At 39.6% G+C, this 16,658-nt stretch overlaps 1 protein-coding gene across 10 annotated transcripts in view; it reads right to left on the reverse strand.

Annotated features, from left to right (window-relative positions):
• The window catches only part of lrrc7 (leucine rich repeat containing 7), a 145,693-nt gene that overhangs the window by 84,020 nt on the left and 45,015 nt on the right, over positions 1–16,658 (reverse strand). For 3 of the 10 annotated variants that reach the window (XM_059342068.1, XM_059342075.1, XM_059342076.1), the window contains exon 1: positions 297–866. The exons of 4 other annotated variants lie outside the window; for them this stretch is intronic. In XM_059342068.1, coding sequence (XP_059198051.1) covers positions 297–321 — 25 coding nt within the window. In that variant the 5' untranslated portion in view covers positions 322–866. Of the gene's footprint in view, positions 1–296; positions 869–16,658 lie in introns of those variants that run through there. 3 more of the 10 variants (XM_059342069.1, XM_059342077.1, XM_059342074.1) reach the window with 2 other exon arrangements.

Consider the following 16,658-nt stretch of genomic DNA (forward strand, 5'->3'; position numbering starts at 1 on the left):
AGGTGTTGTTGCAAATATTAAATAATGCTATTATTTGTCGCATGAGACTAGGTTAATTAAACATTTATGGTCATGGGAAAATCATGTGATGCATGTACTAACCTTAGAATTAAATTTAGAAATGCATGACAGCAAATCCATAGGAGATTTTGCATATGAAAAATGTCATTTTGTGCAATGAGGTCGCAATTATGAAGCACAGAGTGCTTGTATGTCGATATTAATGAGATGAAGGGCTCATTAACACACACTGAATGACAAACACTGCAGCAGGTAGAGGATGTGTCAGTCCTTACGTTGTAAAGTAGAGTAGTTATCCATCTGGCAGGCTGCTGGTGGCGGATCCGGTTTTGTAAAGAAAAATCACTTTGGTGGCCCCCTCTGTGAGACACCGCAGCACCGGACGGGATCAGTCTACCGGGACGAACCGAGCCGGTGTGAAACCAGGACAGGTACCCGCGCGACCAGCCGCATCTTTAGCAGCACCCCCGGGGCCAGGAAACGAAGGAGGTGAGCACATCAAGACTCATTTCAGGAGCACTCGGTAAGGTTTTAAATCCAAAGTCGGTTACACACACACACACACACTCTCTCTCTCACACACACACACACAAGCGCGCGCACGCGCGCACACAAACACACACACACCGTTTTCAGATCGGTTAGATCTCCTCGGTAGGTGTCGTTACAAGATGCCTCGCTCCGCCTCCATTGGGAAAAAAAGAGGCTGCCAAGATGCGGGCACACCGGGAAAGAGAAAGGTCAGTGTGCGGTTATGAAAATCACACCGAGGGAACGGATCCGGTGCCCTTCTTCTTCTTCTGCTTCTCCCTCTTCTTCTCCGTTACCGTAAAACCCGCTGCAGGGAAAACACATTCAGCAGGAGCGTCTCCTCCCATCTATCCCCCGTAGAGAGAGAGAGAGAGAGAGAGAGAGAGAGGGAGAGGGGGGGAAGAAGAGAGGGAGAGAGAGAGAGGGAGGGGGATAGAAAGAGAGAGGGAGAGAGATGGATGAAGATGGAACGAGGACGCCAGAGTAGGTGCGTTTGCGCGTGCGCATGAACGTGCGCGCCTGTGTGTTGTAAACCTAATTGTGCCCGAGTGTGTGTGTGTGTGTGTGTGTGTGTGCATGTATGTGTAAGAGGTACAAAGAATGGAAGTCATCTTTTTATCTCATTGTGCCACCACACACACATACACGCGCGCACACGCGCACGCACGCACGCACACACACACACACACACACGCCGTTCGTGTCCCTGAGACTGTTGCCATGCTGCCTCCATATTTTCCTGTGAGAAAAATGTTTCTTCTGTGGACAAAAATAGCTCATTGTTGCAAAAAGATGTTTTTGTTTTAATCAGAAGGTTTCTGTGTGTGCGGTAATGTGGGTGTTGAATCTTTTATCACACAACTTTGGTATTCTAAACACATAAGATGTTTATTTTCCTGACTTTGGAGTGTTTGACATCCGAAAATAGTGACAAATGCCCAATGTGATGTTATCATATCTAGTTGTGTCCAACCAACATTCCAGAACCCATAGCTACTCTGTTAACTATCTCATAACTCCTCACATTTGAGAGGAAATGTTTTTAATTACTTCGGCTTTCAATCAATTATCTACATAGCTGCGTTTTAATTTTCTGCCCTCCAACTAATCAATTTAACAATGTATTGTTGCAGCTCTACATATATAAAATACTTTGTAGGGCTGTCAGTCGGTAAAAATATTTAATCCCAATTATTTATATGAGCCTAATTACTTCTATGATTAGTTTAACGTAAATTAATGACACATTGTCTATCTGTTCAAATTGTATTCTATAGATAGAGATTCTATACTTTTATCGATATGTGAGTGAGCAAATATGCTCGTGTTATACAGATTTATTAGTGGAAATCAATTAACAACACAGCAGTTAGGGGGCTACACTAGTATTCATAGTATTCAAGAAAATTTCCCACTGCTGGTCAAAGTTATGTGCTTGCAGCCCTACTCATTCACTAACCTCCTTTTAAAGGGTTGCAAATAAATGTTGAAAATATATATGTTGCACAATATGGGGACATGCGACATGGTCAAAATCAAAGCCAGAGATAGATCCCTAGATGTCTGGGCTTACAAGACTCGTGATGCAACCGTTTTTTCATTATGTCACATCCATGTCATATCAGAGTTATTGGAGGATGAAAACTTCTAACTTGAAGAAATCAACTACAATTACAACATCCCAGTTGTAATTGTGAATGATATATTTTTTTTATACGTTTTGATATATCATATACTTAAAACAGAAAACTCAACAAACACAGGTGTCTTAAGTCAGCCAAAGTCTGTTATGTCATTCAGTTGTTCAGTTAGTGTTAAATTACCAATACACACAACTTTTTAGCTCCTGCATGTCCAAGTCTGCAATGACACAGCCATTTTCAGCTGTCCAACAATGTAAAGTCTTACAAAATATCCTATTGTTCAAATCTATGCCATCCATCCCATGTAATGCAACCACAGAATCAGATCCTTCCTGCCTTGTAAAGACCCACATCTATCAAAATTCCACTCCTCTAGTTCCTCCTCTGTAATGCAGTACTCTGTAATAAATATGCTATTTCCATCCCAACCCCAGATAACTCTAATGGCACTATGATGGTTATTTGCTCCTCCAGAGCCACAGAAAGCCATCATACTACTGTTTGCACAGGCAGAGTAGTACTCATTTTGACAAATAAATTGATCATCATTTGCAAAATCTGTGCTGTGCCTATTTTAGTGTCAACTTTGTTTCCAATATTTTACTCCACAAAAGACATGATCAACCCTGCAGGCCTTCCAACCAGTGACAGCAGCAGGAACACATTCAGATGACCAGATGTGTGTTTGAGAGTCAGTTTGCAAAAACATCACTGACATTATCAGCAACTGTCTCCACTGCCAAAGACTCTAAGTATTTGGCCTCATGCCCGGGATAAATGTGTCCCTCCTCCCCTTCATCCTCCTCTTGACCGACTCTTTAGCTCCCAAAATTAAATCTGAATCTGAAAGGTAAAGGTGCCATCAATCAAAAATGATGATCATAGTGTCATTGAAGCCTCTGCTTTATAGCTAGGCTCATTATTCAAATTCACAGTACAAGACTCAGTGACTGGTGAGCGGACTGAACTTTGAAATGTGCATGTGATTGCTTATTTGAGCACAAAATGATTGCACCCGTCTGCAGAAAATGTATATGTTTCTTGAAATACTTGTGATAATCACTGTACTGCTGAGGACCCCTGAAGGATTGATGATGGACATCACAGATGAAAGGCTCAGTCTGAGCTGAGAGCTCAAAGAATGGCCACTCATGGTCCGAAGCCTGCTAAGTGCAGCTGCCTGAGCTCAATCAGCTCATCCACAGCCAGCGTGGGACCAATTAATTTATATTTGTTTCCTTTAATATCCATTTGCAAAACAAGAAATCCACTTCACAAACTTGGCAATTAAGTATGAGCAGGTTGCAAATGAATCATTAGCTAAACTTCCTGTTAATCTACAATGTGTGTTCTTTCACCTCAGCTGATCAGCAAAGATTCAGACAAGAAGAATTAATACCTGCAGGGAAAATAAACATTTAATCATGAATGCTCATTATGTATTTGTCACTGTGTGTTTGACACCTACAGCATGTGTTGCTTTCATTATAAGGCTTATTATAAGGCTTATATATATATATATATATATATATCAGCTGTGATAACAGTTTGGGTTGGTGCAGGTATTATAAGGTCCGGCCAGTGCTTTATTATTAAGAAGATTTTTGCTACTTGGCGGTCAGCAATGTGTAGACTTGTCATCTTTACTTAGTTAATTCATGACATTTTCAACATTTTCTCAATTTCATAGCTTGATTGTGGACTTTCCTGCAACTGTTTTTAGCTTTGGTCATTTTTAAAGAGCATTTTTATTTATTTATTTATTTATCTTGTCTGTTATCTGCATTTTGAATTTGTATTTCTGTACTGTTTGTAAATGTACTTGTTGTCACTGTAAATGAGGGAGACCTCAGTGCCTTACGAGTTTAGATAAAGTGTATATATTTGACATACATTTATAAAGTTACAACAAAAACATGAGGTATGAACTGAACTATGACTCAGAAATCAAGGTCTGAACTGGATTAAACTGAAAAGACTTTACCACATTACTTTCTGCACTGCTTCCTAAAGGATTCACTACTTTCTGCATTGGTACTGAGCAGTGGCGCTGGATGTAAAGTTATCAATGTATAAAATGTTTATTTATATAGGGACAAGAACCACAGCATCTACTGTAAAACGAATATGTAGTGCCCCTCCCCAGAATGGGGCTTTAAAATACACAAAGCTCAACAATAAAGTACACACAAATCAGCACAAAAACAAAAAATAAAATTATCATAAAACCCACTGACTGGCAACAGGTCATTCATGACTACATGACTCTTTATTCCCACAATAGTGGGGCGGGATTCAAGAAGCGAGCATGTGACTCTGTTCCAAGACCATCAGGCTAAATTGGGGAAGGTGGTTGCCCCTCCCTTATAAGCAACGCTGAGAAGCCCTTGAGCACAGCACTTCACCCAGAGCTGCTCAAGTGGACCTCCTCAGAAAATAACAGATCACACTGTGGCTGCACTGGGCAGCATCCAGGTATAAATGTGTCAAATATAAATGTGAGTGTGGAGCAATACAGTCCTGCAAAAGAGGATTTATCTACCCAAACAAAGGTCAAAACGAAGATAATCAAATTCAATTCAATCAGATGGATATTTCATGCTGTGATTAGATTTAAAAGATGTTCGATTCTGGAAGAGTTGTCATTCAATTATATCTGCCTCAATAGGAAGCTATAATAAAAAGATAGCTGCCGTGTCAGTCAGGATGAGTGTAGAGAACAGTGTAATAATTGATATTAGAGTAGAACTACATTAACGGTCATGACAACAACAGAAGGCTTACAGCTGGAGCAGTAAAAGAAGAAAAACACAATATACTGAGCTGGTTTGGACACGTGGATAAAATATGGTTCCTATCATTGCTGAACCTGACTTCTGACACTTGATAACCAAACATAACTGAGGACTTTCAGCTACTTCTCTCTTCTGTACTCAACTCTACTCAAACAAATGACACAGTATCCTTATGCCATCTGTGCCAGTTGGCAGTGCCAGGATGAAGCTCTAGTTAAACCCAGATGGCAGCATTGGGACTCTCCAAGATTGACTGAGTTTAACAACAGTCTGGGAGGAAACAGGAAGCTGGCCAGCCACTCAATCTGTCAGTCAACAAGTCTCTCTCTCTCTTTCTCTCTGGTCACCTGGACAATCGTCCAAAGCCATAGAAGTTGACATCAACTTCACCATCATGTCTTTATGTTTTTAACTTTCAGGGATTAAAAGTTCTGAGTCTGCATTTGAAAAAGTTTAAGCAAAAGTCCTGTTCAACAGCTGGGGCTCCATTTGTTGCCAGACAACCATTTAGAGGGGCCTTGAGGCTTTTTAGTCTAAAGAAGGAGTTTGGTGTTGAAAGAATCAAAAGTTTTCATAAAGTAAAGTGGTCAACTTTAAGACAATGGGTGACAGCACAAACAGAAAAAGTATAAAGAATTGTTGAAAGGAGGGCAAGTAGCATCTTATGAAGTCAAAATGGATAAATTGTGTATATCTTGACAAGATGTCTGTCTCATCTGTCACTGACTGTGTAATCTGTTTAAACTGATAAGAGTTGGATCACATCGTATAAAATCTTTGGACATTTGGTGGTTTAAATTCCTCATGGTGTTTCTCCGTGCAGCTGTGCACTCTTGCACTTACCCTCTGTTTGATTACAGTGATGTGTTACATTACCACAGCTTTGTAAAAGCAGTGAGCCACCAGAGACCAGGCTTTACTGCGATTTAAAATCAATATGAGGAGTTTCATATGGTGTTTATGACTGACTGCTTTGCTCCATAGCCTAATCCCAAAGGTTATATCACAAACAATAATTGCCATGATTACTTAAACATTACAATTATTTTGCAGCACTTGTTCCATCCATCCATCCAGTTTCATCTGCTTATCTGGGGCCGGGTTGCGGGGGCAGCAGGCTAAGCAAATTATTCCAGATGCCCCTCTACCCAGCCATAACATCCAGCTCCTCCTGGGGGACCCCGAGGCGTTCCCATGCCACGTGAGAGATATAATCCCTCCAGCATGTTCTGGGTCTTCCCCAGGGCCTTACCAGATGGACGTGCCCGGAACTTCCTTATTAAATGCCCAAACCACCTCGGCTGTCTCCTTTCAACAAGGCTCCACTCCGAGCTCCCTCCGGATGTCTGAGCTCCTCACACATTCTCTAAGGCTCAGCCCGGCCACCTTAAGGAGGAATCTCATTTCAGCCGGTTGTATCCACAATTTCATTCTTCTGGTCACTCCCAAAAAGTTAATGACCACAGGTGAGGGTTGGAACGTAGATGGACCAGTAAATCGAGAGCTTTGCCTTCTGGCTCAGCTCCTTTTTTCACCACGATGGTCCGATACAACGTTTTCATGCAGCGAAAGAGAAATTAAATATTGTGCAAGAAATGAGCAAGCATCATTTTCTTTTCTCCAACAAGTCCTCTAACCCATACAGTGACATGGGTTGTTTGTTCATAACCTCTAAAATAACCTACAGGAGCATTTCCTAAATTCTGATGGAAGGAGATCAACACATCCACAACAGTCACAGTTTAGTTTGGTTTGGGCAACAAAACCAATTAGTTATGTTTTTCGAAAAAGATGATTTTTGTTTTGTTATGTTACTTAATTTCTGCAAATGTGTGTCATAGTTACATATGTGATGTAGAATGTTACATAGTTACATTTGTTTTATAGTTACGTTAGTTATGAGGTTAGTTAAAAGGTATTTTTCCTAGAAAGGCAAAGTCACCCTACTCTGCCTCTGAAGGCTGGTACTGGTCGCCTTTGTTGGTTAGGTTGGTTAGGTTAAGGCATGAGGATTGGTTAAGGTTAGGGTAAGAATATCAGGGTTAGCCAATCAGAGGCAGACTAGGGCATGTCATGCCTTTACAAGCATAGGAAAAAAAATAGTGCAAACAGGACGCAAACAGTGGTCTCTTCTGTCAGTCCTGAGTCTGTTTCAACCATCTATCCACCCCAACTTCCTCTGTGTACGGACTTTGTTTCCCATTATACGATGTTACCTTACTTCCTCCTTTGCTCCATCATAATAATTAAAGGCACTAGAGGTCGCCACCGAACAATAAACATAAATATGAGTTGTATTAAGCTGTTGCACCCTTTGAGGGAGGACAGTCTTCTTCTTTCAGGTGCAGAAAGTCATGCAAATACAGGATGAAAATCTGAACATTTGTGGCACACTGGGACAGCTTCAAACAAAAAGCAGGCCACAATCCTGCAAGACTAAGCCCAAATGTCAAGTAGATCAGGAGATACTTTTCCAGATTTAAACACAATGCATTAGAAATGGCACATTTTACACTCAGTGTAACACTTTGTGTGCCAAACTCATTTTATGGGAGCCAGGTTTTGCCTACAGGTCCTATTTCAGGCAGCCTGGATTCAGCTGAATTTGCCCACTGGTCCTATTTTGGGCAGCTCTGGTTTCGAGAGCCAAGCATGGATCTGCTATAAAACATAGGTCACACTGCTGTACATTTCAAGAACTCGTCTATTTTTGGCACCAAATTGCTGCTCCATTTTTTTAACACCTCATACCTATTCTGCAAGTGTTTTAGAAATACAGCAATGATGCTAATAATATTGCAATGGCAGGATTCCCAGCTCTGCAGATGCTACACAGTGACAGCAAGTTAAAACTGGTAACTGAGTATATTTTGTCCAGTTCTCACTACTCCAAAGGGCTGTTTGAAGATTTAGACTTGGTTTTAGGGTTTAAGCAATTAGTATTTAAGTTTAGAATTAGGTTGTTAGGCAGTGACAGATCTGAAAAGCACTGAGATACAAATCTGTATCTCACGAGAGGATAGATGTTGAGAGAATTGTTTATTCACAAGCAGCGTGAGAGAGGAGTATCTTTAACACACAAACACACACACACACACACACACACACACAGACACACGCTTCCCTGAGAGACTATATGAGTATGAGATGGTGCCCTGCAGGTAGCAGGATGTCGTGCAGTGAACTGACAGTCTGGTGCAGAGCCAACAAAAAGACTTGTGTCATTAAATCCCTGAAGCCTCAACATTTGCTTCCTGTTAAGATGCTCACTAAGTTAATGTTGCCAAGCAACAAATACAATTCTAGCCAGAAAGAGGAGCTTTAGCCAAAATCACTTGGCAACACAAATTTTGCAGGGACGTGTTTAAAAAAAAGGATGAATAAATACTAAAGATGGTTTTGCAAAGTCACATCATGAGGTTTGGATTTCAGAGAAATAACAGTTGTAATCAAGGCCACCTGGGTCAAGTTCAAGTATTTTCTATTAAGCTTTCTGTGCGGGTCTGTGTCTTTTTAAACATGAATATAAGGTTTACAAGCTATTGCTTTCAGTCCTTGTAAAGCATGTGGGACCAGGAAGAAATTAAATCTCAAGGCCGCAAAGAACTGATTGCACATTATTCTGCCCCAGCAATTGGTTTCAGTGGAATATTTCGATAGCTGTAGCAACTTCCTCATTTCAACTGATATTGTTACATCCACCATTCAGTCAGATGAGTAACCAAATAAATATTAACAGCCATCTTTTATCCACCTCCCACCATAACACTGTAACCATGAAAATAAATGCCTCAAAACCTTAAAAATGCAGTCATCTTAATCCAAGCCAACATCCATCCCTTAACTTAACCATGATAAAGAGAAATATCAGGAAACATAAACTGGGAATGACCAAGTTGACGCGTTCCAATAATGCAATAGCGTTCCAACTTTTTTTTAGTTCAAACTCGTCTGATACCGAAGCTTTGTCAAGGCACAAGGCACTTGTTGCTTTGGCGATTTTCAAAGCAAAATCTTCAGGTTCACAGCTTTCAGATGATGTTCGACACTTCTATCTGGCATTTATTGTTGACCTACTATCTCCCCCTAAACATCCACTGCCAAAAACCACTAATTATCAAAAAAAAGGACCCCAAATGGTAACTGGATAAGGGAAAAGGGTTGGGCATAGAAACAACTATTTCTGCACCAGGCACAGATACACCCATTGCCTCCAAATAATTACATTACTCTTTCACAAGGAGATGAACACTGGTCTTCTTGGTCACAGTTTGGGGTTTGTTTGGCCCATCCACCACATCTCTCACCCAATCCAGAGTGGCCTGTTGTGCTCTTTGAAGTGTATGTCTCATAATGCCACAGACAGGTTTACAATGGAGTAATTAGAAAGCCTGGCCTGTCTCATACACATGCAAAAGGGTGTCTTGACAAGTCCCCACAAAAAGTCAGAGAACATCTAACAATAACATATTTTGTCACTAAATTTGAGGGCTTTATATTACCTAGATTAACTGTGTTGTACTTCATATGAAGACCTGATGTTATTTAACTGGTAATATTTTCTGTCTTCCTGCCATGAAGGACGGTGTAACTTTCAGATCAAGTTGAGCCCTACAGGAAAAGACACAGCTGTCTTGTTCATTTAAAGGAGGCCAGTTAGTTGACTCAGAGGCCTCTGGTGAGGAAAAAAAACAAGGTCAAAAGAAGAAGAGATAAACCTGGTTCACCTTTTGCAAGATTACAGCACCACATTTCTTTCAATCCAGTACAAGCAAGTGCACATTCCTGGCAGATTACAAAAGATGAAAATATTGTTATGCCTGTTACTCAAAAGAGTCATATTTAATTTTCTCACCAGCACAACACAGCTCACCAAGAAATGACTGGTAGATAAATGTTTGTACCTGCCAAAAGTCAACAACAAAAACTGGGTTTCTCTGTGGTTTTGGTTTGGTTACAATGACTCAACAACAGTCACATTGGTTCCAAAATCACAAAATGTTTTGGTTTTTTTTATTGTTACAGATTATATTTTTTAGAGACAGCACAGCAAAAACTAATTATTCCCACTGTGTGGAAGTATAATAAATGTGATGGATCCAGTCCATGCCAAACCCCACAACACTGCACATCAGAGGAGAGCAGATCACAAACAAAGCAGAACAGAACAAATACAACTGTTCACTAAATTGTAACTCTTTATAAAACTACATTCATTCAGTCTGCACAAATGCACACGAGATGATGCACATAGGTGAACAATTCATTGAGGTTTCCATAATTCATACGTCTATGAATAAGTGATATGAGATCATAATGTGATTCACGGGGACACTAACCCAACTCCAATCACCGAGCAGTGAGACACACACACACACACACACACACACACACACACACACACACTGCACTGCACTGCACTGAGTGAACACTTTCCCCTGCCTGAGTGCTTTTCTCTGCACCTAAAGAAAAAAGGAGAAATATGTCTTTTCCTTGCATAAGGTACTACTGTAAATTATAAATCAATGCCAGTCTCTCCCTTATATTTGGATAATTGAATTCCTTCTGTCTACACTTCAACTCCAGACTTTACTTTAAATTTTCAATTCAGACTTTACTTTAACATGTCAGGGAGAAAGCCACTAACAGTAAAAGACTTTCTTGCACTAGACTCTAAAGATAACCTCAGACCAGTATAGCATATTTTATTATATATTATATAAGCTATAAGTTTAAATGATTAAGAGTTGGTTAAAATTATTTGCAATGTACAAATATACAAGGAGAAAATTCAATTAAATGTATTAATGTATCAATAACTCAAATTTCAATGGAAAGGGCAAATTTAAATACAGTGCAAAAACGATAATATTGTGTAAATATATGTTCAAAACATGAACTGACGACTTTGCATTAGTAGATCTGATTGTTTGGGGAGCAGTCTGTGGCTGTGAGCCTCTAATCGCTTGTTTAATTTGCTTATGCCTCAGGCGATAACGATAAATGCATCAGCATCAGCTGCACCAATATGCACTAAAAGGCATTAGAAGTGGACTTATTAACGTTGTTCCCAACGGTCAGAAAAACATGTTTAATTTCTCACAGGTTGCCTGAGACGTCCCTGAATGTAGCAACAAAGTTTGAAACAGTATTTAGAAAATGTTTATGTCATTAACTCATCTATTTGCATTTAATATTGTTGCATGTAGGGGTTAAGAGTATTTTGAGTGCCTGTATAATCCGTTCTGCAACAAGCCTGAAGTTACGATGATACTGTAAGAACACAACAATAATTGATTCGAGTAGAAGAGAGAAGACAAGGGTAGAGCAGTAGGCAGCCTTGTCCCACAGTCTTCTTCCTGCCAGTATGAAATATCCATGGTTGCTATGGAAACACACTTCCATGAATCACTGTGTTTTATTTTATTTTTCTGGGGCCAAAAAAGCTGCAGTTTATAAAGCTGTCTTGTGCACAATGCCCATTACTGTCTGCATTGTAAGCCTTGAGATCTGTTAGGTATTAGGTGTGGGAAGAGACCAAGTTTTAGTCTGCTCCCACTGAGATGACTAATTGGCTGGCTAGCTGGTTGGCTCGGCTGACCAGCAGGCTGAACGACTGACTGACAATGGAGAGACGTGCTGAGGAAAGACTGGAAATACACAGGATTACATGGCAGGTAGGAGCTGGTATTTGGACGACGTGGTGAGCTGCAACCGTTCATGACGGAGATACTGTACACAGGGGAAGACGCAGGAGCAGCTCCAGCTTATGTAGGATTTAAAAATTATTTTTTAAGGATGTAGGTGGGCTATTGCCAGGAAATACATGGTATTGAGATATCATGCATGAAGAGTGACAAGTACCTGAGCCAAATTTTGTCATCAGACCTAAAAAGTACAACCAGAAGCCCCTATTTTATATCTTACCACACATAATAGCGCAGAGCAGGATACTTACTGGTTTGCTATTTACTCTCTCCACATCTCTTTAATGTCTCACTCTGCCTCTCTCTCTGAATCTGGGAGTACATTCAGCCTCCATACTGCATTATGCCTTATATGGCGTTTTGTGAATGGGTGTTGCTAGGTAACTGGAGTGCAGTAAACCGTAGTGACTTGGTTCTTGTATTTAGGATGATTAAAGATTAAGACAACGGGTTTAAGCACTAGAGCTGCTGAGCTAACTAGGAATTGCATGGTTTAAGAAGCTGTGTACATTTTTTTTAGTAGGTTACTGTTTTTATTTTGGCACAAAATACACAAACATGCTTTCTCAATGGCAAAGAATGTCAACAAGTGTATTCTGAAGGGCAGCAGAGGTCGTGTTTTCAGATATCTCAACAATGACTGAGCCGCGTCCAAGCTGTGAGGCTTAAATTATCATTAAATGGAGGACCTAAAGACCAGGCTGACCCCCATACCCTTATAAAGTGGTTATTCTCCAGGTCTTGTCAAACTCTAAAGTCAAAGATTTCCATGTTTTATCACTTCCAGTGGTGGAATGTAACTAAGTACATTCACTCAATGACTGTACTTACGTGTAACTCATGTACCTTTATATTTCTACTCCATTATATTTTGATGCAAATCTTCTACTTTTTCCTCCACTACTTTTAGCTGACACCTTTAGTAACTTTTCAGATTGAGATTTAACATAAAAACACGATCAATCTAAAGTGATTACACATTTTTTTAAACCTCATAAAAGTATATTTAGTGAAAATGAGCCCCAACTTTACAAAATTAAAGCACTGCTTACGTAAATGCATCAATAAAAATAAGCCAATAATATATTTGGAATCTATAAAACAGTGGGGAGATTCTGCATTATGAGTACTTTTATTTTTTATACTTTGAGTACATTTTGATGCTGATGGTTTTGTACTTTTACTTAGGTAAAGGATCTGAATACTTTTTCTGACACTTCATACTCGTGCAATAATTACTGTGTTTAAGCTTTGTTTTGTTTGGTTGTTAACAGGATTACAGAATTGTAACTGTACTCTCACGATTTTCATTAAACTTGGTGGAAGGATGTATCATGAGCCGAGGAAGAACCCAGTGACTGGGCCGTTACACAAACTATTTTCCACTTTCACAAATATTGAAAGATAGGGTATTTGAGCAGCGTTCATGTGTTGTTGGAATAATTAAAAATATTTGCTCCAAATTATTGTCACACAAAAACCAGAAACAGTTCTTAACATGTTGTTTAATCGCTCTGATCAATACAACACTTCTTTGTATGGTCCATGTTGTTGCCACATAATGTCAGGAACTTGGGCAATAGGACCACCCAAGGAGCAGGTGAATGCACCACTGGCCTCAGCAGATCTCGACACTCACTTTTCCAGCTTAGTCTTCGAACCAACATCCTTCTCAATCTCTTCTTCATTGCAAAGGAAGCAGTGGTCAGCTGGGGAAGTATTGCAGTTAATTCTAAGAGAGGAAATTTAGGATTTCTGTGATGGTTTGGGTTTTAATTGTTATGCTTGTCTTTTATTGCGGCCCAACTCTCTCTATTTCTTTTACAGCAAACTTCATTCAAGAATTTATGAGCTGTGAGATGATTCCTGCTAATCTGCCATACTTAAATGCGTAGGAGGACGTGTCCACTTAATGTTGATGTGCTACATTAAACCAATCATGTGTGACTTTCGATTTTTGGTGCAGACTTGATTTATGAAGGAAGCAAACCTCAGACCGAGGTTTAGAGGTTGAGATGTTTGACACCGCTTTTCTTGCTGCTTTCTAGTTTAACAGCATCTTATTTTTACTTCACCGTCAGAATCAAACTCTCTGTGAAAATGGCCTCGGGTCCTGACAAACTCTCCAGACGGCCAAGTTTAAAAACAACCTCAGTCCCCAAGCAAAGGGGATGTTCTTGGCCAGCTTGGTGAAACCCTTTAAGCCTCTTAACAGCCAGGGGCAGCCTTCATGCCCCCCAGAGTGAAAAAAGTGCTCTAGCCACAACCAACTGGTGAAACATGTGGAGTAGCTGATTGCACACAGTGAAGGACATGACCCCCTGGGTTTACAGGGTCCACTCCTCGTGCTGGATGGTGACAGAGGATGGCAGCTTTCGTCTGAGCTGCAGTAACTCGTTTCCACTGTACCTCTCATGGGTGGTTGTAACTTTAATTCCAAGCTTTTAACCGGGATCTCCTCCAGGAAATGCTGCAGCTCAAACTAGGAATGGGCGTTTGGACGAAACCTGCCAACTCAAGCATCTATAACGTTAACGATCAATTAATCGATTATTCGCTAAGCATACATGGGTAAAATAAAGATATTAGATAGTACTGTGCAAAGGCCTGTTTTGATAACGGACTCTTTTATTTTGATGAAAAGAGACTTGATCCTGTTGATCGTTAAACTAAATCAAGTGAGATTAAACTGTAAATAGAACGTCACGGAGTTCAGTGGTTTATGTTTTAGCCCCCGAAGAGGCCTGAGGTTAGTTTTCACAGTAATCTTGTGTGTTTTGTGTTTAAATACGTTTTGGAGAAAATTTAACCTAGTATTTCCTGCCAGAAAGGTTTGATACAGTAAGCTAGTTTTGCTTAAATTAATACTCTTGTATTTCTGTGTGTTTTATAATTGTTATTGCAACTTTCAGTTTGCAAACTGTAGCTATATCCAATTTAATTCTCAGCTCATTGGCTTATTCACGTATGGCTGCAGAACTGAACGCTCAGCCGTGTTTCAGTTCAGTGAGGACTGATACGCAGTCAGACATAAAAATTAAGACAAAAAAAATACACAGATCGATTAAAAATTCCACGTGATTGACCAAATTCCTAATGACCATTAATCGATCATTGTTTAATTATTCCCATCCCGAGTTCAAACATGTCTTTTTAGGGGTTGAGCTGTAAAGACCGATCTTTACTTTTATCGTATTTACATATTTTCTATCATAAGGCATCATTTTCCAATTTCAAAGCACCACTGCTAAACATTACAACTGCATGATGACTGAAATATCTGCCCATTTTTAGGTTGTCAATTCAGAACCGCCAGAGAATTCACTCTGTTATTGCAGATTTTACTTTTTCTTTTTCCCTTAGACAAATTAGGACAGTTTTACATTCAGTGTTGATGCAATCAAATAAGTTTGCATTGATCTCTATGAAGTACTTAGAAGACAAATTAGAGATGCACACTCTGTAAATGTACAACTATTTGCCACACAAAACTGCATAATCTCAATTACACAATATATTTTATGAAAAATTCCAAAAGAAGTACCTTTTTAACTATGTCTGAGGCTGTATCTGAATTAAGTTTTCATACTATTGTGACTTAATTGTACAAAATATCTAGTTAGTATTCAGAGGAAACTTTACAACCACAAACTAGGGACCTAGAGCATTCAGAGGGCGTGCAGCTTTCCTCGTTGTATTCACAATAAAGGGGGTTTCTCAGCAGTTTCAAGAACAGAAGTGCTCATCATCCAATCGCTGAAAATACATAAATCTCCAAAATGACCAAAGTTTGGACAGCATGGATTCTTCTTTGCTGTTCCAATAAAATGTTATATTCTAGAGGGTTTTTCTGACCATTTTTATCCATTCTCTGTATGAATAAAATGGCATTATTCAGCACCAAATGTGTGTAGCAAATGGTATCAACCCAAAAATTGCTGCAACAACTTATGGGACATCGTTGAACTTCAGAAAGCCACCACTAATGTTATGACCGTTTATACACCATAATAGGGTTCAATAAATAAATAATGAATTAATTAAGTCATTTTTATTAGATATTTTTGACCAGAACAACTTGACACACCATGATGTTCACCACTTCTATGCGGCATTTATTGTTGACCTGCTGTCTCCCCCTAAACATCCACAAAGCACCAATTCTAAAAAAAAAAGGACCCCAAATAGTAAGTGGTTCAATAAGGATTGCCAAATACATTTGCACACAAAATGAACTGTAATTTTCTTCACAAACAGGCTGAATTCCTGCTTGAATAATTTTTCGAAGCACACATAACCCACATGTAAAATTAGACAAGCTTGTATAAACGCACGCACACACTGACAATTTTCCATGTGCATCGCCATGTCATGTTTAGTAACTATCCAACATGTAATCATCTTGTTATTACTGGTACAGCGGCCGTTTACAGCTGTGGAAAGCCAACGCATGTCAAACCTGGTTAGCTGTGAGATTCAGCCAGCTGTCTAAAGCACGGACATGCTCCTGATGAATTATGGGTAAAGACTGATGTGGTCAAAGGCCAATAATCTGTCCTGTCATCCTTCTCTCCATCCTTCAGTGTTTATCTAATATCTTCCTCATCTCTAGTTTCCATCACGTCTCCATTTTCCTCTGTTTGCCTGATTTTCTGTCTCATCAGATTTTTGTACACTTTCATTTCTCTCTTTGTGTTGTCAGCATAAAAGTAAACAGAAATAGACACAACAGAGAGCTGGGTGCACTGTGATGTAAGCTTGCAAGCTGAGAAACATTTGTGGACAGTGAGAAGTTGCATTATTAATGTCGTTTTTGGTCAAAATTTGAGGATAAGACTGCCCTTTCGATCCCAAAGTTTTATTTGGGATCGAAGATAAGAGAAGAGAAGAAAGAAAAATGTATTTTCCTTGTCCTCTTTTCTCATTGTCGCTCCATTCACTATTCATCTACACACTGTTTA

Source organism: Centropristis striata, chromosome 9 (genome assembly GCF_030273125.1).
Source record: "Centropristis striata isolate RG_2023a ecotype Rhode Island chromosome 9, C.striata_1.0, whole genome shotgun sequence".
NCBI classification, from domain to species: Eukaryota; Metazoa; Chordata; class Actinopteri; order Perciformes; family Serranidae; genus Centropristis; species Centropristis striata.